Source organism: Esox lucius, chromosome 6 (genome assembly GCF_011004845.1).
Source record: "Esox lucius isolate fEsoLuc1 chromosome 6, fEsoLuc1.pri, whole genome shotgun sequence".
NCBI classification, from domain to species: domain Eukaryota; kingdom Metazoa; phylum Chordata; class Actinopteri; order Esociformes; family Esocidae; genus Esox; species Esox lucius.
In genome coordinates this window covers 11,656,642-11,680,830 of record NC_047574.1, presented here as the reverse complement: position 1 = coordinate 11,680,830, position 24,189 = coordinate 11,656,642, and the positions used below count along the sequence as shown (strand labels likewise).

Sequence of the window (24,189 nt, the reverse complement as noted above, 5' to 3'; positions counted from 1 at the left end):
TCTGCCACACACAAACACCTACACAGTCTCTTTCCACTCTCTCATAACGTATCTTAGAAAATAACTGCTAAACTTGTGGTTTTGCTGAGCTAAATGCTAATGACGGCTGAAAACGCTTACAGTCGCTAAAAGTTCCACAAACAGATCATCGATCTGGAATCAGCTGACCCTCTCGAAATATACTAAATATAACCATTGTGGAGGAACATAACGGAACACTAACTGTAGATTAGTGCCTATTTCAAGTGTCCCATTGACTCATAATCCTGTACTCCGCTCCTCATCATCAGACGGGCTCAGCTAACCTGTGGCTATTTACTGGTTTTTGGTGGAGATTGCACTTCTGATTGATTGATGAGTGAATCTAACTAGACGAACAGGCTTCAGCCCGGAGGTTTTGTTCATTGTCCGCTGGTTGGAACATCCGCTTGACTGACACTAAACGAAACTCTTGGCGATTGACAATCACTCTGCGTAATGTTGAGAACGGACAATAAAGGTCCCGATAGGACAGGAGGCTGTTACGGCCATCTGCCCACCCCACACCATCAGTGTTTAGTTGACCGCAGTGAGGGGAGTCATTCATTCAGCTACAGGACAGCAGTTGGCTAAACTAAGCCAACTGGTGGAGGTGAAGTCCAATGGTGGACCTTAAACCTAGTTGATTATTGTTACTGTGGATAGCTGACATTCTAACATTTCGGTATGGTCCACTTCTGCTGTTAGCCGTTCACTTTGTCTTCTTCACTGTGTGTGTGTGTGTGTGTGTGTGTGTGCGAGCTTGTTCAACCTTGAATCTTACTCCCGGTGAGTTAAAAGCTTACAGAAACAGGAAACCACATTTAAAACAAGAGGACATTTCCTCCTGTGATCCGATCATGTCATTGATGAGGGAGGGTACAGCATGTCCTGCCTTCTTATGATCATGTGGGTTTGAGGAGATTCTGGGAATCCTGGGAGGACTGCCGTGACTCACTGCTGTGAGTCTATGTATAAACATTTAATCAGTGGAATCTGGTGTATGGGGCTAATATTTGCAGGTTCAATGTTAAATCTTTCTGGCTATAAGTGAATACTACATTTTATGTACAGTAGAGTAGGTATGTCGCCAACACGTTGCTTTCTACTTCAACATAGTAAGGTAGTTGCACAATTAATGTTAGATTTCCAGTAATTTCAGTTGATTACTTAAAAACCTTTTGTGTTTTTATTGACCACATTTTTACCAAACTTGGTTGAAAAATAAAATTAAAAAAAGTAAACCATGAAGAAAATGATTACTTCATTCACCAATCGTGTTGAATTGAAACAACAAATGAAAATATGTATTTTTTTCATTGTAGTGTTAGTTTTAGTTTACTGTTATTACCTTGGACCGATATAGTGTGGGTTTAATTAAATGAATATAGTATGACTCAGTCTCTCACCCTCAAGTCTCCTCTACTGGGTTCCAAATTGTTTGATAGATGACCGTGATTAAGAGTGTTACCTCTGACTGTGAAAAAGAGAGACCGAAGGAGAGACAGAGGCTCAGATGAGGGAATGTGAGTGACCCCTCATAGAGACCGGAACGATGGAGTTGGAATGACAGTGTCAGAAAGATGGTGTGAGGAAGAGACTTATGGTGTGCGGAAGTGACCGATAGAGTAACTGCTCATTTGAAGAATCCATGTTCCCAGGCCATTTTTTGGGTGCTGATGAAGTATCTTATGAAGTCATGTTCCCATATACGTGTGAAGAAGTTCTGCTCCGGGCGTGCTCACAATGGTTGATCATGGGGTGGAATCCAATAGATATGAAATGCACGGAGACACGTGCCCATCAGCTGAAACTATGCGTGTTTCACCTGCCCAGAAACAAACTGGAATGTTGTCTGGGAACTGAGACTGCAGCACCCCTACTTCCTGCAGCTGTGCATATTCCTGTCCTGGCTACAAACATGTAATTTTCTGTTTCATACCAAACTGAGTGGATACAGTACGTGCTCTGTTAAGATATAGGCTTCATTACATTTCTATACTGCCGTATTCTAGTCCTCTGTAAATATGAGTTTTCTGTTCAACGTCCTCCGTCCGTTTTTGAAGAGATTTTACAGTCTCTACAGACCGTCTGAGATGGAGTTTTTTCAGGCTATCACTATGTTATTGTCTCTTCAGTCCTCAGGCACCTCTCTGGTACTTTCTGGGGACAAAGAATTATGATATTTTCAAATCTTGCCCATGGTGCTCCGCTGAGGGACGTGTGTTAGTGTGTTTTTGTGTGTTTTTGTTTACGTGTGTCCATGTCTGTTTCCAAGAATTTCATGTTTGTTTATGATTTCTGTTATACCTATCTGGTGAAGGCTTCTTTTCTGTTAGAACATAGTGGGTGTTCCTCAACAACAGAATGGTGTGGGCGTATAGCGATTTTTTTGATTTTTTTATTAAGAGACCACTGCATCTTTTTCTTTCCTTTCTAAAAAAGTTGAAAAGGAAAGTTTTGAGTGAGGAACAGAAGTGTTCAATTTGCAGTGGTCTCTTAATTTTAACCCCTCTGTTCCTCACTCAAAACCTTCCTCTTTTGACTTTTTGGGAAAGAAAGAAAAAGGTGCTCTTAATTTTTTCACGGAGCTGTATATATATATACACACAAACCCCATTCCAAAAAAGTTGGGACACTGTGCAATTGTGAATAAAAACAGAATGCAATGATGTGGAAGTTTCAAATTTCAATATTTTATTCAGAATACAACATAGATAACATATCAAATGTTTAAACTGAGAAAATGTATCACTTTAAGGGAAAAATAAGTTGATTTTAAATTTCATGGCATCAACACATCTCAAAAAAGTTGGGGCAAGGCCATGTTTACCACTGTGTGGCATCCCCTCTTCTTTTTATAACAGACTGCAAACGTCTGGGGACTGAGGAGACAAGTTGCTCAAGTTTATGAATAGGAATGTTGTCCCAATCTTGTCCAATACAGGCTTCTAGTTGTTCAACTGTCTTACGTCTTTTTTGTTGCACCTTCCTTTTTATGATGCGCCAAATGTTTTCTATGGGTGAAAGATCTGGACTGCAGGCTGGCCATTTCAGTACCCGGATCCTTCTTCTATGCAGCCATGACATTGTAATTGATGCAGTATGTGGTCTGGCATTGTCATGTTGGAAAATGCAAGGTCTTTCCTGAAAGAGACAATGTCTGGATGGAAGCATATGTTGTTCTAGAACTTGGATTTAACTGTCAGCATTGATGGTGCCTTTCCAGATGTGTAGGCTGCCCATGCCACACGAACTCATGCAACCCCATACCATCAGAGATGCAGGATTCTGAACTGAGCGCTGATAACAACTTGGGTTGTCCTACTCCTCTTTAGTCCGGATGACATGGCGTCCCAGTTTTCCAAAATGAACTTCAAATTTTGATTCGTCTGACCACAGAACACTTCCACTTTGCCACAGTCCATTTTAAATGATCCTTGGCCCAGAGAAAACGCCTGCGCTTCTGGATCCTGTTTAGATACGGCTTCTTTTTTGACCTATAGAGTTTTAGCCGGGAACGGCGAATGGCACGGAGGATTGTGTTCACCGACAATGTTTTCTGGATGTATTCCTGAGCCCATGTTGTGATTTCCATTACAGTATAATTCCTGTATGTGATGCAGTGCCGTCTGAGGGCCCGAAGATCACGGTAATCCAGTATGGTTTTTCGGCCTTGACCCTTACGCACAGAGATTGTCTCCAGATTCTCTGAATCTTTGGATGATATTATGCACTGTAGATGATGATGATAACTTCAAACTCCTTGCAATTTTTCTCTGAGAAACTCCTTTCTGATATTGCTCCACTATTTTTCGCCGCAGCATTGGGGGAATTGATGATCCTCTGCCCATCTTGACTTCTGAGAGACACTGCCACTCTGAGAGGCTCTTTTTATACACAATCATGTTGCCAATTGACATAATAAGTTGCAAATTGGTCCTCCAGCTGTTCCTTATCTGTACATTTAACTTTTCCGGCCTCTTATTGCTACCTGTCCCAACTTTTTTGGAATGTGTAGCTCTCATGAAATCCAAAATGAGCCAATATTTGGCATGACATTACAAAATGTCTCACTTTCAACATTCGATATGTTATCTATATTCTATTGTGAATTAAATATTTAAAAAAAGTTTATGAGATTTGTAAATTATTCCATGCCTTTTTTACTCACTATTTGTATTTGTCCCAACTTTTTTGGAAGTGTGTGTGTGTGTGTGTGTGTACACTCACCTAAAGGATTATTAGGAACACCTGTTCAATTTCTCATTAATGCAATTATCAACCAATCACATGGCAGTTGCTTCAATGCATTTAGGGGTGTGGTCCTGGTCAAGACAATCTCCTGAACTCCAAACTGAATGTCAGTATGGGAAAGAAAGGTGATTTAAGCAATTTTGAGCGTGGCATGGTTGTTGGTGCCAGACGGGCCGGTCTGAGTATTTCATAATCTGCTCAGTTACTGGGATTTTCACGCACAACCATTTCTAGGGTTTACAAAGAATGGTGTGAAAAGGGAGAAACATCCAGTTTGCGGCAGTCCTGTGGGCGAAAATGCCTTGTTGATGCTAGAGGTCAGAGGAGAATGGGCCGACTGATTCAAGCTGATAGAATAGCAACTTTGACTGAAATAACCACACGTTACAACCCAGGTATGCAGCAAAGCATTTGTGAAGCCATAACACGCACAACCTTGAGGCGGATGGGCTACAACAGCAGAAGACCCCACCGGGTACCACTCATCTCCACTACAAATAGGAAAAAGAGGCTACAATTTGCACGAGCTCACCAAAATTGGACAGTTGAAGACTGGAAGAATGTTGCCTGGTCTGATGAGTCTCGATTTCTGTTGAGACATTCAGATGGTAGAGTCAGAATTTGGCGTAAACAGAATGAGGACATGGATCCATCATCATCTTTGGGATGTGGTGGAACGGGAGCTTCGTGCCCTGGATGTGCATCCCACAAATCTCCATCAACTGCAAGATGCTATCCTATCAATATGGGCCAACATTTCTAAAGAATGTTTTCAGCACCTTGTTGAATCAATGCCACGTAGAATTAAGGCAGTTCTGAAGGCGAAAGGGGGTCAAACACAGTATTACTATGGTGTTCCTAATAATCCTTTAGGTGAGTGTATGTATGTATATGTATGTATGTATAAGTATATATGTATGTATGTATGTATATGTATATTGTAATAGGTGTGAAATTAACAGAAAAACGCGACATAAACATTTCTCAGTATGGTGTAGAGCCACCATGAGCTGCCAGAACGTCAGCAATGTGCCTTGGCACTACTGGAGAGATCCATTCCTCCAAAAGACTTTCCACAACTTGGTGTTTTGATGAGGGTGGTGGAGAGCGCTGTCTAACACTTTCCTCTTGTTATCTTGATCCAAAATGGAGTTTAACTGGGCCTGCTCAGCACTTTATTACATGCCACAGAGTATGATAGGATGTTAGTAGCATAACTGTATCATGCAATACACCTGTATGGAAGCTTCTGCTATGCACAGTAACAACTGAATGATATGTTTGTGTTTTCTGAGGAACTGATACTGTATGGTGTGTGCTTCTGATGTTAGTCTGTGGTGGTTCCAAAGAAAAATATCCATCCTGGATGGACAATGAAGTTATCTTCTGTTCTATGTTCCTCCACTCATTTATTCAGGTTTTCCCTTTAATGTGTGCATACAATAATGCTGTCTGCTGTATTGCTAAAGTATGATGGACACAAGTTTTTCCTCTCTTATTCTTTTTGACTCAAAGTAAAGATATTTGGCACACATGCTCAGTCTTGTTTAAGCTAGTAATAAATGGATAAATATGTAATTGTCTCCTCAGTCCTCAGGCACTTAGGTGTGTCACTCATTTTAGGCTCAATCCTGTTGGTGGACTTACTACTTATATTGTAAAACTATTCATTTTTAAATATTTTTTGAAACAACTGAAGATCTAATAGAGAACATGTAGTGTAAAAGCGCCAGTTCAACTCTTTCGTCATGTTTGTGATGTTCTGATTTGGGGTGGGAAGGTGAGCAGGTAAAAAAATTGTCTAGAAATTTATTAACATTAAAATAAAGCTTACTCAACTTTTATTGCGCAGACATCTCCAGTCTTCCCCTATCCATGGCTGTGTTAAAATAAAATATATTTTACAGTCAACTCTGTTATTTGACACATAGAATGACATTATAGAATACATTATTTGTGTGCATGCTAGGTGAATTGCAATCAAGCCTGGTATAATGGACATTCTGTGTTAATTCAGTTTCCCTTTTTATGAAAGGATGACGTCTAACAAAATAGTTGAACATATTTGAAACTTGACCTGTGGCTTGTAGGACTGCTAGCCTGTTACTGCTAGCCTGTTAATCTGTTACTAAGTTTGGAATATAACTACCTGGTACAAGGAGGAGGTATATATGATATAACTGATATTCAGTAGTTCTTCTGTAGTTGTACTTGGTCTAGGCTTACAGTTAAGGAAATACAACCCTGATTAGGAGTTTAAGTGAATCACTATACATTTACATATAATGCAGATTAAAAATTCACTAGCTGTCTCAGTCATTTTAGTTGTAACATTTAAATGTTTGTCAGCTGTGAACACCTGAGACAGGATGTCTCTTCTCCTCTGTCCTCTCCTCCTGAGACAGAATGTCTCTTCTCCTCTGTCCTCTCCTCCTGAGACAGAATGTCTCTTCTCCTCTATCCTCTCCTCCTGAGACAGGATGCTTCTTCTCTATCCTCTCATCCTGAGTCCCCCCCTACACTGGCCTGGATCATCACTGCCAAAGGTTGTTACACAGACAAAAGAGAGGGAGAGGGATTCAATTCTAGCCTTTCTCTCACATAATGTATGACTCACAGTACTTATTCCCTTTACAGACCACTATTATTCTCCATATTGTAACTATATAGTATTCTCTGAGACTGAGATGATGGCGTGTGTGAGTGTGTGAGACTGCCTAAATCGAGAGGGAAAGGCAGGTGACAGAAGCAGAGGTGGAATAGACAATAGACAAATATAAAAACAGGCAGGGAAAATTTCAATTAGTTCCTACCTGGAAACATTTTCAACTCTTTTCTCTCTAAACCAAGTGTGGGGAGTCTTAAGTACTTTGTCCTTCTATCTCTCTTATTCACCTCGATCCATCAATCTATTTTTATCCATCCAGTTTTTTCACCCATCCCTCCACTCATCTATCCATAGTCCCTCCTCTTCACCTCTTTATATTCAATATATTCTTTATATTCAACCCTCTCCTATTTTATTGAAGGGTCAATTATGTGGTTAGAGGTTGTTTCTCTCCTTTCTTCCTTTTTTACTTTTTCTGTTTTACTATTTTACTGTCGCTACCTTTTTAGTCTGTCTCTCTTTTTCCATATTTCTAACATGCCTTATTTTATCTCATTCACTGTTTTACTTCCATTTATGTTATGTGTTTTTTATGTATGTGTTGTCTCTGTTGGTGACAGTATGTTACTGTATCTGTAAGGGTTTTGTTTGTGTAACTTTCTGTCTAGAGTTCAGATATCATAGATGAATGTTGAGACGTTGTGTGCTCAATATGACAAACCTTTGTCACATAAGCTAACCATAATGGTCACACACATGAACATGCAGAGGTATGTGTGTGTGCTGTGTCAATGTAACTCTGTCTATTTATCGAATATGTGTCTGTGTGTGTGTACGCGTGCAATCACATTTCTTCTGCTATCGTGACAATAAAGAGTTACGTGTGTATGAGTGTGGGCACTGGGCTTATTTGATGGGGTTATAGCATATACATTGTTAGGCTGAAGTTGCCAATAACCAGGTTTACTACAGACATGAATAGGGAGGGACAGAGGAGGGACAGAGGAAGATGAAAAGAAGATGAAAAGGAGAATGATAGAAAGTTCACACAGACCTCTATCACCACCATTGCCATGGCAACTAGAGAAGGCAAGATATACAAGGGAAGTGATAATGTTTGTGTGACTTTGAGTGTCAGTCTGTTATTCTTGAGCATGACATTTTTTCATTATATTAACTATAATATAATCTCCCGAAAGGCGTCTCCACAGCCCTGAGTTAGTGTTAGGCCTCCTTGGGTTCAGTCTTCGTCACCCTGAGGAAGTGTTAGGCCTCCTTGGGTTCAGTCTTCGTCACCCTGAGGAAGTGTTAGGCCTCCTTGGGTTCAGTCTTCATCACCCTGAGGAAGTGTTAGGCCTCCTTGGGTTCAGTCTTCGTCACCCTGAGGAAGTGTTAGGCCTCCTTGGGTTCAGTCTTCGTCACCCTGAGGAAGTGTTAGGCCTCCTTGGGTTCAGTCTTCGTCACCCTGAGGAAGTGTTAGGCCTCCTTGGGTTCAGTCTTCATCACCCTGAGGAAGTGTTATGCCTCCTTGAGTTCAGTCTTCTCCACCCTGAGGAAATGTTAGGCCTCCTTGGGTTCAGTCTTCGTCACCCTGAGGAAATGTTAGGCCTCCTTGGGTTCAGTCTTCGTCACCCTGAGGAAGTGTTAGGCCTCCTTGGGTTCAGTCTTCGTCACCCTGAGGAAGTGTTAGGCCTCCTTGGGTTCAGTCTTCGTCACCCTGAGGAAGTGTTAGGCCTTCTTGGGTTCAGTCTTCTCCACCCTGAGGCAGGGTTCTTTAGGAAAAAGTTCTTTTCAGCAAAACAATGTAACAAACAAACCATGTCAGACAGGGAACCTGAGTGTTGTTATCAGCTGACGTCATGCCCCTCCTATAGGCTCAAGCATCGTGCTCTAACATGGCTATCAGTTCAGTCACTGCTGATAGCTACCCATTCCCCAATTCGTAAAGAGTTTCCTTCCTACGAGGCAATTTGCATAGCCTCGCTCACTGCCTGTAAACAACATTATGTTAATTTTAGGTATGCTCTGGTGCTTGATGCATATCCTGAAGAAGCAGAGTTTAACTCCAAGATCATCGTATTGATTAATGTCTTAGCTCTTCTAATTAAGAGTTAAGTAATATGTGCTGTTCCCTGTTTGAACGGATATGACATATCTGCCTCTGCAGTGCGAATAATGTTTGTGGGATTGCTTGATATTTGACAATGTTTGCATGTTAATGTAAGATGTTTGTAATAAGTCAGTTTTTCTGTTCCTCTCTTTCAGAATGAGAAGCCCCTGGGTCATTCTGCAAGCAGATCCAGCAATATTTCCAAGGTAAGGACCGAGCTATGACTGACCAAACAGTATGAATGATAAATGACACCCTTCTACCTACCAGAGAGGGAGCATGGAAAGTGTGGTGTGACAATAGAGCAATGACAACAACAAAATACAGGGGGAGAAATTGATGACAGAGGTCCTGTAGGGAGAGAAAAAAGAAACCTTTCTGGAGATCCCAACCTGCGAATCAATCATTGCTAGACGCCCAGCTCTCTGATTAGCCGCTACTGGGAGCGGTGTCTCCAGACCCACTGTCTCACCACCTCAGACCTAGCTGATGCTCAGTTAGACATTAAGAGGTGCAGCTGAATAGTCTGTGTCATGCTCTCCCTGTCTCTTCTTTAATCCATCTGCATTTAATTATAATAATAATAATAATGAGCTAAACTGTTTGATAGATACTACAATTATTTGTTCCCTGGTTCCCAAGCTCTCTCTCCACCCTCGCTTGTCCATCCTTCTGTATGTCTCTGTCTCTCCTCCCCCCTCTCTTGTCTCCCCCTGTCAGATTGGTAGTGTTATCCCAAGCAGCCTGTGAGCCTCTTAGCGGGATAAAAGCCTGTGTGCTAATAGTCAGGGTCACCTCGTCGCCATGGCAACGCTCAGGCGACCATTGTCGAGCCAAGCGGCGTGAATCGGCAGGATGGCTTGTCACTCTGCCAATAAAACCACCAGCCAGTGTGACCAGCTAGTTGTATTGATATGTGAGTGTTTAGTGATTGAGTGATTCAGTGCCACCGGTTGATGTATTTAGTGATTCAACGCCACCATGTTTCAGTGGTCAGCATGAGTTGGCAGGTTTTCATTTTTGGTTAGGTTTCGGGAACATGATCGGTATTTATATGTATTTTTTAATAAAGCGAGTTACCTCTATGCAATGAAAGTAAGTTTGAGAACGGTACATTTTACATTTGCGTAATTTAGCAGGCATTCTTATCCAGAGCGACTTAGTAGTAACTCATTTCGCATGATTTTCATTTGTCATAATTTTTTCCTAAATTTAGGCATGTGGTACAAGTGTATTACATGTTGACTGAAAATTAGTTCATGCCATATGGTGGAATCGTTTTGGTGTAAAATGAAAAAATGCTACAAATCTCAATGGAAATGCATTCATCTGTAGGTCACATCTTATGTGTGTTCTTTTTATTAGGCCTTGGGAAACATGTGGTGTGTTTGGCTACAGATGAAATATATGAATTGTACATATGATGAACTTCACGGTGTGGTGAAAGTTGAGGATTTTGGTGAACCTTTCCGTAAATATTGAGGTTCTTATTCTAGTGACATGATGATCTATGCATGGCTGACATTAGATAAATAACAATAATCTCCCTCTTATCCTTAATCTCATCATGTAGCCTGGAGTAGTGTTTGCAAGCTGTTGGCTAGAGCTAATGTGCCAAATTTTTTGACCATTAGCAGAGTTTGAAAATGCAATGGAAACATTTTAACTGTATATATTTGTATTTGTTACATAACAAATTTTATTTTAGGAATCCTTTTTTACATCAACTGTAGCCACTAAGTGCTTAAAACATGAAACCCTGTCTAAAACCCCAAAAAGCAGGCAGATGCACAGAAGACTAACAAAAAGGGAACAGACGCTAGTGTCTCCATGCCAATACATTTACACTTCTTTATTCTATACTCCAAACTGCATTTATTTACATTGGCTAATCCCGGGAATCGAACCAACTACCCTGGAGTTTAAAGTGCCTTTTAGCACCAACTGAGCACCAACCCCAGGCATAAAGTAAGCATGTTACTAGTTGTGCTGCTTCAGTTATGTTTGTAGTTTGGTTGTGTGTCAGTGCCACTGGGCTCTCCGAGGTATCCCACACTGTTTGGGGAGTACAGTATTAAAGTATTACATCACACACACACACACAGCTCTGACCTGCAGTTCTCTCCAGCCTGACCTTCAACTGTCACATTAACATCTGCTGTGTTACACGGGGCTCAGTTTGGTATCATCTGTATCATCGTTTGCTGTAGTTGCTGTTGTGTGCTGGAGTTGTGCAGGCTAATGTCAGTCTGTCGTTGTCACTTCAGTGGTGACAGCTTATTCACACTCACCATTGCATTGCGATCGGAGGAGGTAGCGTCATATTTATTTTCTACAGCCACCCTACTTCATGAGGCACTTGTTTTAATTATAGAGATGTATTTGCTGTATTGGCAGCAAGAAGATGTTTTCTGATTGAACGCTGCTCTCAGCTCTCTCCCGGCACTTTTAGTTGTTATTTTGGTAAATGTCACAATTATGCTAACTAGGTGTGATTGAGTCTGTCTCTTCTCAGTCTCTCCAAGCTTGAGTATTTGCTTTGGTCTCAGTAACTCATTCCACTGAGATGACTTCATTTAGTTCCTTGATTTGAAATGCCTGAACAGAAAGATGAAATATAGAGAACAAGGACATGTTGGCTATGCAAACAGAGAAGAGCAGCTCGTTCGATAGAGATGTGGAGAATGTCAGGAATGGCAAATGTGTACATTCTGACACACATTAACAGACTCTGTCAGGACCTGCCAATGCTAGGATTGCAGGTTCAATTCTCACATAGGGTTCATATACAGGCTGTGAAAAATGTATGATTTCATTGTACTTTTTACAATTATCTTTTTATTTCAGCAGCCACTTTATTCAAAGGTTCTTGCTGGTACCGGGTAGATAAGTAGATTACATACATTTTAGTATAATTTATTCAACCCTGGACTATCACTGTGGCAGGTAGCCTAAAGGTTAAAGCTTCTGACTAGCAACCTGGAGGTTTTCTTGTTCATATCCCCAAAGCCGACAAAATTAGCACGTCAGTAAGCCCTAATTGTCCACCATGTTGTTACTGTAAGTGACAAGGTGTTCTCAGTTAACTTAAAAACTTAAAATAAGATTGGCAGAAAATCTTTTTAATTCAACTGATTTTCAAGAATCTCTATTTCCAGTGTCTATGTCTGACAGCTTACACAGTAACTTATTCCGTTTACTAGTATTCTTCTATTCTACATCCACTGTCAGAAATACATCTGAAGACACATCTTCTGTCCTGATCCACCTTACATATCTATGTGCTGGCCTTTGTGTGTGTGTGCACGTGTGTGTGTTTGTGTGTGTATGTAAATGGGCACATAGAGATGGAGACAGAGAAGCGGATGGATGGAGATGAAGACAGACAGAGGGACAGAGATAGCGATAGAGCAGGAATGAGACAGAAAGAGGGTGAAGGGCAGAGATGGATATTCTTTATTGATCTCATCCAGCCTTGAGCTATAAATTGCCCCCTTAGTTCCAGATTGAATCGATAGGTAATTAGTGTGTGGGATAAAGTAGAGGCTAGCACAGAGTGCCTGTTGCCCAGTAGGCTTCTGATAGAAGAGCTTCTATCTATTCTCGACATCACATACACTGAATATTACGCCACACCTATTTCCTCCATGAGTTTAAGGCTACACCAAGGTTGATGCTGAAGCGAGTAATTACGGCTACCCGGAAGGTTATACTTTGACACTTTAATTAAAGTTCTAGCATGTTCAATATTTAAATTACCGGACAGTTAATAGCAAATGAGTATCTGCAGAAGTAGTTTAACATTCAAATTGGTTCTGCAGCCGTTCTCACGGAATGTTTTACCTTTTCAAATAATTCCGCTAAGCTTGAGGGAGTTCTACCCCCTGGCAGATGCATGAGCATGAGCATGAGCGGGAACATGAGCTAAGAAGCCAGCTGTACTGTGTATATTTGCATGAGTTTGGTTGGCACTCTAACAGCTTTCCTCTGAATCCATTTGATCTTCTAGATTCACTTTCATTGCTGTTGTTGTTCTTTTAATCATACTGTACATCAATACGTGACATGAGGCATTCCGTGGAACTTTATGACTATGCACTCCTGGGGTCTGAGCAGTGGTGGAAGGATGTAGTTGGTGCTACGTGTCACGTTCGGATCTGGAACACTGACTGACTGGCACAGAGGGAAAGGCTTCCGCAATTCATGGACTCCGTCATAGAGGTACTGCCGGCATGTAGCGGCCAGGGGCAGCACGACATCTTTGGACAAACGTCAAATGTGGACACCTCTAGTCCCTGAGTGCAGCAGGATGAACCAGCCGTAACCTGCTGACAAGGCCCCGGAGACCCTGGGGACCACAGCCACCTGTCCCGGGAGGTGCTCCAAACCAGCCTCCACAGATCCAGTCGCCAGTCATCAAACCAGCCCGTCCCCAGGGCTTCAGCTGGGCGTGCCAATTCGCCGCAACCTGGCCCGCCAAACAGGCTGCCGGCAGCGCCACCAGACCCGCAGCTGCCAGTGCCTGAGCGACACCGCAACAGCTCTCCATCTCTCGCCCAGTGTTACTATTCATCTGTTGAGACTAATCACAGTTATATTAATGTTTCTCTCTTTCTTCGTCAGGCTGGGAGCCCCACCTCGGTCAACACGCCCTGCAGCTTCTCGCGAACGTCAGTCACCCCTTCCAACCAGGACATCTGCAGGTACTCTACCCACAGCCTTATGTAACCCTGGTTCCCATGACCTCTAACCCTCCAACCAGGACATCTGCAGGTACTCTACCCACAGCCTTATGTAACCCTGGTTCCCATGACCTCTAACCCTCCAACCAGGACATCTGCAGGTACTCTACCCACAGCCTTATGTAACCCTGGTTCCCATGACCTCTAACCCTCCAACCAGGACATCTGCAGGTACTCTACCCACAGCCTTATGTAACCCTGGTTCCCATGACCTCTAACCCTCCAACTATGACATCTGCTGGTGTTCATCTCTAAATGTTTAGGGTCGCTGCAGGGAAATGTTTGGCTCTGGATCTTAGCAGACACATACAGATACCAAGATTAGCTCTATTTTGGGTGGAGGCAGGGTGCCAGACAGGTCACAGATGGTGTTTTCTGATGCCAAGTGGAAGAAGTAGGTGCTGACATAGAATAAGCAGTGGTAATTACAACAATCACTGATCTAAAAACAGGAAACTGACACCTAATGTCTTGACAACTAGATGCTTGCATATGTTGTTTTCACCGAGCCTCTAGCTGCCATTTTCTATACCATCTTTGCTCTGTCTGGGTTCATTGCCCTGTTCCATCAAGTACTGAGTGCTACTAGGATTTCCATTCTACTGTTGGATTCTATGGTAATTGCACTTATAGGAAATAATTATTTGGACCATGGAAGTTGGAAATTTCGTAGCTCAGCTCAGCTTAGCTATTGAATTGATTACCTTTGAAGTCATTTGCCTGTTAGGCTTAATGTAGACACTGGACCTGCGATGTGACGTCTTTTTTTTCCCTATACCCTAACTTCCCTGCGCAAGGTCAGACAGGCTCCCTGTTTGAATTCTACATGCTATCCTTTATTTATTTCATCTCCATCATTTTCTGTGTTTTGTTTAAATGCATGCTTTTTTGTCATGTTATATTTTTTTTGTACCTTATCTCTACTCCTCCACTTTCCTGTACCCGTTGTCCTCTATTATCCATCTCATCATCCATCCCTTCATAACTCCAATGTTCATCCCTCCATCCTTCACCTCATCATCCCTCTGTCCCTCCGCTTCTCAAATGCAGCCATACCAACCCAACCCTGGACCGTGGCTCCCAGAAGCCTTTGCAGACTGCTGTAGTTCTGTTGAACTCCAATGATAAGATCTCTCAGAGTTCTGGAGTGGGCATCTCCGTGACAACACTCTGCCTGGACGCCGCTCCATCCTTTAAGCCCCCCAAAGGCCGGGAATGGCTCTCGTTGTTCCACCCCTCCACCTTAAACGGGACGTTGACGTTTTCTCGCTCCCTGAACGATGTGGGCCACCGCATGGACAGTCTCTGTAACGGGCTGCAGTTCATAGACCGGACGTGTTCTGAAGGAGATATAAAACCGGAACCACCAAACATGGACCGGATGTCCAATACGCTCAGTGGCAAAGCAGACCCATGCCTGACACAGCCCTTAAAGCATCCTCACTACCCCATGTGCACACCCACATGCACACACCCCTACCTCGTCCCCTCTTTCACTAACAATTATAAATACCTCACCCCTGAACATTGCTTCCAACCTCTTCCTTCCAGCGTCCCTCCACCTCCCAACTCCCAGATATACCCACACAGCTCCAACCTCCTCCGCCTCTTCCTCCCTTTCTCTCCCTCCTCTACCTCAGCCAGTCTGCAGTGTTCTGAGCTGGGGAGCTATGCCTCCCGCCTCCACATCACCAAATCCTTCAGTGCTCTGATGGGGGGCAACGAGCCTCCGTTGGGGGGAGCAGAGGACCTCGTAGGGGATGACGAGGTGTTTGAGGTCCCCCAGGATAGGACAGGTGCTGGCACGGTGTCTGGAGCCCCAGGAGAAGGTTCCGGTAGCTGGGTGGCGGACTTGTTTGAGTCAGCCCCACTTTGCTACATGGAGGAAGACAGCGATTTAGACCATTTTTCATTTCTGGATCGGTGCTCATCACCCGCCTACTCGGAGAAAACCGGCCCGGTCACTCCGGGCCCACTCTCACCCTATTCACTTTCTGGAGACTGCTGCAGGTGGGTGATTGGTTGGATTGTGACCCCCACTCTCCCATGAAGTGGTAGACTCCTCCTAATCACCCGTTGATGTGGTGTGGTAGAGTCCCACCCACCCTTGTGCTATCTCAGAGTCCCATAGAATTGTATGGCTGGATCCTGCCCACCCCTCCTGTCACATGACATGGTAGAGTCCTGCCCACCCCTCCTGTCACATGACATGGTAGAGTCCTGCCCACCCCTCCTGTCACATGACATGGTAGAGTCCTGCCCACCCCTCCTGTCACATGACATGGTAGAGACCTGCCACACTTCCTGCCACGTAGCAGAGTCCTGCCCATGGTAAAGCTTAACCACCTCTGTGTCGTGATGTGCTGGTATTGCTCTGTGGTCCAGGCTTAGTACACCTTGGTAGGGACCTGTGAATTGATGCCCTTGCCCAACTCTCTCATCTCAGCCAGCAGACAGGGGCGGTGGAAAAGAGACATCCATATGTACATTACTGTAAAAGTTTCTGTTCTCCCTCCATAGATCCATCCTGTCAACTATCCTTACATTGCTAACTGTCCTAGTCACCTATCAGGTCAAACAATGGGTACTTTAGCATAACGTATTCATAAGCATGAAACACAGTGGAAAATGCAAGCATTATTAGAGGGAATTAACTAATGAGGCATTTAAGATGTAAGCAAGTCCTGACAGTCTCCAGCTTCATGTCCTCTCTTGTGACACTATGGTCTACTCGCCAAATGTGCACACAAACACACAAAAACACAAACAAACAAACAAACCGGCTGCCCCAGGTCAGATGAGGTAGATTTTCTAGGAGAGTGGGACATGTGAGCTCTGTGGGAGTAAGATCAACAGCCAGATTATTGGCTTCAAATAGCTTCATAAAGTCTGAAATAGACATTGTGTCAAGCTAATGTCAGGTGTCTCAGTGTGACTCGACCCGTGTCATGACTTCCTATAGAAGAAATAATAATAACTTAGAAATTCTTCACACACTTGAGACAAACACTAAGATCGCCTCAGATCCAGATCTTTCCTGTTCGGTCTGCTCCATACTCACTTCTAATCCGGATCCTTCCTGTTTCCTTATATACTCTTTCCTGGCTCATAGCCTAATAAAACCTGTCTTTCTAACACATTATTGGAGTGGCTCTCTTCAGTTCAGGGCGAATCTGAGTGGAAATTGGAAATGATCAGAAATCAAGCCAGTGCAAATGAGGTGCATTTCTGAAGTGCAAATGGGAATGAGATTGCATTGCAGACATATTTTTATGGATATGCCACTCAGAGCAGAGAAAACGGGAATGTTTTTTTCATGTAATAAAGAAAGTTATTGGTATGATATTAAGCACAGCACACAGAGACGATGAAAAGAGAAAAGAGGAGACAGGATGGGAGATAAAGATTAGAGACAAGTTGTAGAACATGACCTAGTGATTAGAGCATCTGACCAGTAATTGAAAGGTGGCTAGTTTGATTCCCGTAGCCAGAAAAAAACATTTTCTTTCTGTTCCCGAATCACAGTTATCCCTATCCCTATCCTGTCAGTTACTCTGCATAAGAGCATCTGCTGAATGAGTGAAATGTAAATAAGAGATGAGAATGTGACCTAAGTAACACCATCTATGCTCTGGAATCTGCTATAGCAGTATGTTCAGAAAAGACATTCTCTCGTTTACTTTTATAATGAGACAGATTTAGATTTTTGTTGGTGTTGTCATTTAATCTTCTGAGTGTTAGAGCTGTGTTTGTGGGACTTACCTCATGGGTATGACCCAGACTGTCTACACTCTTTCTTCCATCTCATTGCACCCTCCTGAAGAGAGATGGAGAGAACGTCTCTCTTCTGTCTCTCTCTTCTATCCATCTGTTTTCTTCATCTCTTCATTTCTGTCTTCCCTCTGTAAAATCACCAGTGATCTTTTAGATGTTTTTTTTATCTCTGAGTGTTCGTTTTAAGTAACTTTTAAGTGCAATTTTACATCTACAGGCAGAAACGTATGCTAATTATATTATTTTCCGTTCTGTCCTTTTCTATTCAGACCAAATCAAACCAAACAGTTACCATCAAAACTCTAGTGGTTGGTTTTCTGACAGATAATTACAACCACTCAAGATATTTTATTCAGCTTTTAGGTGAAACCACCACATAGTTTTCCCTTTCAAATTTGCCTGGCCTTTTTTGGACTTTCTGTTGGGAGCACAATGGCTCTGATGATGATGTGAGGCTCATTAAGTCATCATTTGTAACTCTGGCTCCAATCTGCTTTGGCCCTGCTCTGTTAAAAAAGGTCTGTGTCCTGACAACTGCCTCACTGATCAGAAAGGAACAAAAGAGCTTTCGCTCTTCTAATATTAGCGTGTGTATTTGCATGCGAGTGCGTTTTGAGAGTATTGACTTTGGAGATAATTTCTATCCCACATTCTAAGTTGTTCTGCATTTTCAGCAGCAACTTCAATCCCTCTATCTTTCTCTAACCTCCTGGTAAACGCAATTTACTTCTCAGACATTCTTTCAAAATAATGTGTATTTATTTATTTGTTAAATACAGTGGTGGTGCCGGTAGACAAGCTGTCGTGCATCTGACCACATTGGTTGTTCTCTCCCTGAGCAAGGCAGCGAACCCTAATTGTTCCCAGGTCATTGCTTTAAATGAGAATGCGTTCTCGGTCACATTAAATAAGTATAGAAACAATGACGCCGTAACCGGGTTGTGCCACCTGTGAGCAAATGTGTTTTTACAAATGTGACCATGAAAATGCATGATGTTCATTCTCTTTTCATAGTGTGTGTTTAGAATTATCAATAAGTGTGTGTGTGTGCGTGCATTTGTGTGAAAACAGTGGCTGAAATTACATGACTTTGTAATGAGAGTTTCCTTATACATATTCCCTTACTCCTTAGATATTGTCTGCATTGGGTCAGCGTTATCTAAGGTTGGAAACCTCATACACTTCTTACACCATCAGTATGTCGGACTATTTCCTATGAAGACTGTAGCCTCCATTTCATTGCATAACGGGCAGGCCGTTCCTCTGTCTGGGGTGTGTCTCCGTGGAGGTCTGCACGTATCCTCTCCATGAGCGGCGGTGTGTCGGAGAGGGTCGGAGTAGCTCCGTAACTCTGCGTGGGTAATGGTCTACAGGCGGTCTGTGTCCGTGCGTCTGACGTCTGTGGTCTCTGCCTCCAGGATCTGCCACTGTGAGGGAGACGATGAGAGCCCTCTGATCACCCCGTGCCACTGCACAGGCAGCCTGCGCTTTGTCCACCAGGGTTGCCTGCAGCAGTGGATCAAGTCCTCGGACACACGATGCTGTGAGCTCTGCAAGTACGAGTTCATCATGCAGACCAAGCTCAAACCCCTTCGCAAGGTAGGACACCGCTCTCGTGTGGTTCGTCAAGTCTTTATCGCTTCCAGGCTCAACTTTTTAATGGAGAATGTGGATTAACTGAACAAAACCCCTTCAGTAAAGTCAACTGTGGCGCTGGCCTGGAGTCCTCTGAAAGGCGTTTCATGCACGATACACATTATCTCTGTATGAATCTTAGGTTAATTCAGGTCTAGCAATACAGTCACTCATCTATCCCTGCAAAGGTCCTAGGATAACACCATAGCAACCAGGCCAATTTCTCAGTACCTTTGCTCAGCTCCTACTCTCTCCTTTTTTGCTCCTGGAATGATTAAACACACACATATACACACACACACACACAGCACAGATAGATGCTGGGTTAGTTTAGGACAGTACCATGGCAACCAGGCCAAATCGTCCTCCACCTCTATTTTCATCTGTTTGCCCTCTGTTCCTCTCGGTTCCGCTTTCTCTTAAACAGTGTTCCCTGAGGTCCCAAAGGGGTGCGTATTTTAGTTTTGGGCCCTTAGCAGCACACACAATTTAACTAGGTTTTTAGCGCCGGGGAAATAACAAAACAAATGTACACCCTTTGTAGGACCAACACTGTTTATATGGCATCATTCAGGTAGAACTAGTCAGGGAAGGATGCACTGGTGTGGCTTAACAGGACTGGCACACCTCCTGTCTGCTAAGGAAACGTGGATTGGCAGTTTGGGACACTTCCCCTCTTTGCTCTACCCCTCCTTGCTCCTTCTCCGTCCTCCCCTCCCACCTCCTTTTCTTCCATCAAATCGATGTCAGCAAATGAAGCAAAAAAAAAAAAACGTGAAGCATTTTACATTTGCTATGCTAATAAAAGATGCGTGTTGATGTCTGTGAAGGTTATCGATGGACTGCGTGAGATTTTCAGATGTCTAATGTACCTTTTATCCGTCTTTTATATTTATTTGACAATGACCATTGATTTCAGCGGTTTTCATGGATGAATAAACGCTCCAGTTTGTAGAGTCTAGGCTCATTCTAACCGTGCGGTGGAGTAAGTCAGGGCACCTGATAAATAGTTCAGTAGCATCTGTATGTAACTGAATGAGCTACATCACACTCACTGAACGATGCTATCAAATATTTAGCCCTCTGTTTAAGCCACCTCTGAAGTGGGCCATCCACATCGCTTTCTGCCAGACTGTCCTTTGACAGTCACCCCCCCCCCCCCCCCCCACCCTGTCAGAGCGATCACAATGGATTCTGTGTTTGTGGGGACATTTTTAGTCGTCGTCGTCCCTTCCCTCGAACTCACCCTCACCTTGCTCTACCCTCACTCCCTTCACCCACTAGCTGTCCCGGTCTTCCCCTGACTCTCATTCTGCCTCTTTCTGTCTCTCTTAACTCCTAGTGGGAGAAGCTCCAGATGACGTCTAGCGAGAGGAGGAAGATACTGTGTTCTGTGACCTTCCACGTCATAGCCATAACCTGCGTGGTGTGGTCCCTCTACGTCCTGATCGACCGCACGGCAGACGAGATCAAAGCAGGTCAGCCGCGGTGCACCCTGAGAATGCCTCAAAAATCACTGTTACGCCGTACACCTGTCGCGCAACGGACGCGCCCGCGGAAAAAAACCGCCACGCGCCCCAAACGCAATACAGCCGACGCCCGCGAAACACAATGCAACACGCAAGTCTACGACGTGACAGCACACGTCCCGGGGGGGTTAAGCCCATTATTGGAGAACGACATGTGACTTTCCGTTTCGGATAATTAGAGACACAGGACGTGTTCGTTTGATACCATCTGTAATGGGCGTAGTGAGGAGCCTGCATCGTCTCTCTGTCTTCTTACGTCAAGTCGTTAAGGAGCCAGTGCGCTCTGCATGCCTCAGAACAAATCCAACTGTTTTCCTGGGTGGTTTAAGCTGTTATTGCACTGCTATCTCTTTTCTCAGATGTCAGTGAATAAGGCGTTTCATTGCATGTTATACTGGTGTATAGTCAATCATCTCCACGACCGCTGTCTTTTATTATCTATCACTGGTAATACATTGTAATAATGATCTCTTCACCATGCAGCCGGAAGGATCCCAGGTAAACATTTTACCTTTGACCTAAGCCTGTTTTATGTCACTTCCTGTGAGAATGGACTCTGGTGTGTTGGGATTTTTCCCTTTTAATCTTTTCTTGATTCCTTTCATCCTCTCCAATCGCTTCTATTTCAAATAATCCCACTTTACTCTTCCCGTGACATTTTGGTCTTTAAAGATGAATATGCTATCTGCAAATTGCTGTGGATAATCGCTTTAGCTAAACAACTTCAAAATAAACTGTAAAATGTGCTCATTGGAAGCCGCAGTGGAGGGATCTAGCACTTTCTCCAATCTGGGAAAGAGGTGAGGAGATCTGAGGAGAGACGGCACAGTCCCTGTTTCTACTTTCTACATGACCCTCCCCTTTACACTCCTTTGTTTCTACTGGGTTTAACTGATTGGACCATTTCACCATCTACCATCTTCACTTAAAGTCTGACTAGAACATCTGCATCCTAAATCATATAGCTTTGTCTGTGACTGTGTGACAAATATATTTTACATCTCCCCTTCTAACGTTTGTCTTCAGGTATCCTGGAGTGGCCGTTCTGGACCAAGCTGGTAGTGGTGGCCATCGGCTTCACGGGCGGTCTGGTCTTCATGTACGTCCAGTGTAAAGTCTACATCCAGCTGTGGCGGAGGCTGAAGGCCTACAACCGGGTGATCTACGTACAGAACCGCCCTGAGACGTGTAAAAAGCAGGCGTTAGAGAAACCTCCCCTAATGGAGCCCAGTGTAGAACACAAGGAGGCTCTGGCTCCGACCCAGTCAGACACAAACTCCTCACAGTACACAGAAACAGAGGACTACTGCATGGACGTTCTCCATGTCTGAGCAACACACACACTTACACACACATCATGTCTAACCAACGTATATACACACAGACACACACATACGAGAGGAGAGAGTGAAACACACAAACAATACTGTTAAACCGGGGTTCTACTCAGTGCTGTTAGTGGACCCCCCCTGACCACGCGGCCCCCTCAGTCTGACACAGGACAAGAGTATGGTGAAGTATGGACCAACATACCCTGAGACAGCCCCCGCCCACACACCTCTCCCAGGACTGAACCCATCTACACACACAGCTTGGACATTTGGCTCCTTGGACGTTATTGGAATGAAACAATGTGTTCCCAACCGGAAAATCTGGGTGTTTTTCATTTTATTTACATTCTTATAAAAGAACTGAAAATGTTTCCTGTAATGGGAGCGTTTATTTTTAGGCTTTGGGGTTGTTCTGAGAAGAGTTTTACTCTGGTTCCTTGAACGTTTTCCGGGAGGGATTGGGCAGGCTGGAACACACAACACACACATCATCTGGGGAAACAGGACAAAGACAGATGAACTCGCTTGGTTCCAGATGTAACAGTGTTTTTGTTGCGTTTTTTTGTTTGTTGCTTTGTTTGTTTGTTAGCTGGTTTGTTTGGTTAACTTGTTTTACTTCCTGTGAGTTGTGGGCTAAGTCATCATGCAACAGTGTGAAGCGCCGTCGGATCTTTGGAACGTTCTAGAACATTCTGGAGCATTGAATATTCCAACTACTGCCACTATACTGCTGTCGTCTTCTCACCCACATCTTTTGGATCTGTTCTGGTTTGGAGCGGTTGGTTTAAACCGAATCTGACTGGATTGGACCGGATCTGACCATGCATTGAAGCACTTTTTAGTTTCCACCAACACCCTTCTTGACCCTCTTTAATATGAAACTTTTATATGGTATAACCCAGCAAACAGGGGATGTCCTAAGGACAATAAGTGACATTCCCATTAAGACCTTTTTAAGTTTTGGTGAAAACATTAGGAATATAAAAACATGATGTTAACATCTGGATCATAAGGGGACATCTGTAACGTCCCTGTTTGATTGCTGTCTTATATAACAAAGGACATCCAGTAGGGAAGATTCAAAACAGATTCCCATTTGTCTTGATAACGGGGGGACAGAATCTCCCCCGGATCATCAAATGACATCCTGATGACTTTAGGCAACCATTTTATGACATTGCTGGGGACTGAAGTTTGTTTGCCAGGACCTGTGAAATTATAGAAACAAACAGGAATATTTGTCTCTTGTTTCACATTTCTGTTCCACACACACAAATGCCCTCTTTAGATTACAAGAAAAGGACTAGAAAAAGGCAATGAATGATGATTGGGCAGTGGAATTCTGACAAAATTATAATTCCACTTCATAACAACAATAACGCAAACAGCAATGCATTTGGCCTGCTGCTTACTCAAGCCCTGTGGTTTTTTATATTGTATTTGGTTTGGGTTGATACAACATTGATACAAAATAAAATAAAATACAATGTTGAGATACCCACTGGATCCAACCGTCCAATTCACATTGCCTTGTTAAATCATAGGAATTCTCTGAAGGCTCTGAGAAGAATGTTTAAAAAAAAAAAACATTTTCTACCAACCATTCAGTCACAGGAAATTGCTAGATAATCTCCCATGTCAGTCAGCATCATGAGTTGGCCTTTGCAAAATAAACCAATCGGTCGTGTTTTTTCTATTGTGCGAATGATACAGTACTTATGGTATTCCATGTGCAGTTTTTAATAATAATAATAGTAATAATCTGCTGTTATTTCTGTTTGTGTAGTCATGGGGTCTCTGATGCCTTTGGGAAGCTGCAGCCTGCTATATTTAGACTGATCCTGTTCTCCCCAGGCAATGTACAGTGGGCCTATTGACTTCTCTGATCGCACCGATAATAACGCAGATGGGATTATTAAAATCCTCATTTACAAAAGATTACACTCATGTGAGCCCAGGCTGTTTTTCCCCTTACAATAATGTGGAAGTGTGGGGGAGACATACAGGGGTTGGGAAAGAACACTACAGAGGCAGTTATTATTATTATTACTATTATGGTTCTGTGAGACAACACAGCCCAATATTATTAGGAGTTGCACTATGAGATGACATTGAGCCAGTTTTTACGATAGTGTTGGTTTTCTACTGTGGCTTAATAGCATTACCAGATGCCTAGTGCTGTAGC

General features: G+C 43.2%; 1 protein-coding gene across 5 annotated transcripts in view; it reads left to right on the top strand.

Moving 5' to 3' along the window:
* Positions 1–24,020, top strand: part of march8 (membrane-associated ring finger (C3HC4) 8) — a 66,342-nt gene extending 42,322 nt beyond the window's left edge. For 2 of the 5 annotated variants that reach the window (XM_034292580.1, XM_034292582.1), the window contains 7 exons: positions 9,149–9,199; positions 13,617–13,696; positions 14,786–15,745; positions 18,928–19,108; positions 20,487–20,622; positions 21,157–21,171; positions 21,700–24,020. In XM_034292580.1, coding sequence (XP_034148471.1) covers positions 9,149–9,199; positions 13,617–13,696; positions 14,786–15,745; positions 18,928–19,108; positions 20,487–20,622; positions 21,157–21,171; positions 21,700–22,004 — 1,728 coding nt within the window. In that variant the 3' untranslated portion in view covers positions 22,005–24,020. The remainder of the gene's footprint in view (positions 1–9,148; positions 9,200–13,616; positions 13,697–14,785; positions 15,746–18,927; positions 19,109–20,486; positions 20,623–21,156; positions 21,172–21,699) is intronic. The other 3 variants (XM_034292581.1, XM_010870011.4, XM_010870012.4) reach the window with 3 other exon arrangements.
* The last annotated feature ends 169 nt before the right edge of the window (positions 24,021–24,189 follow it).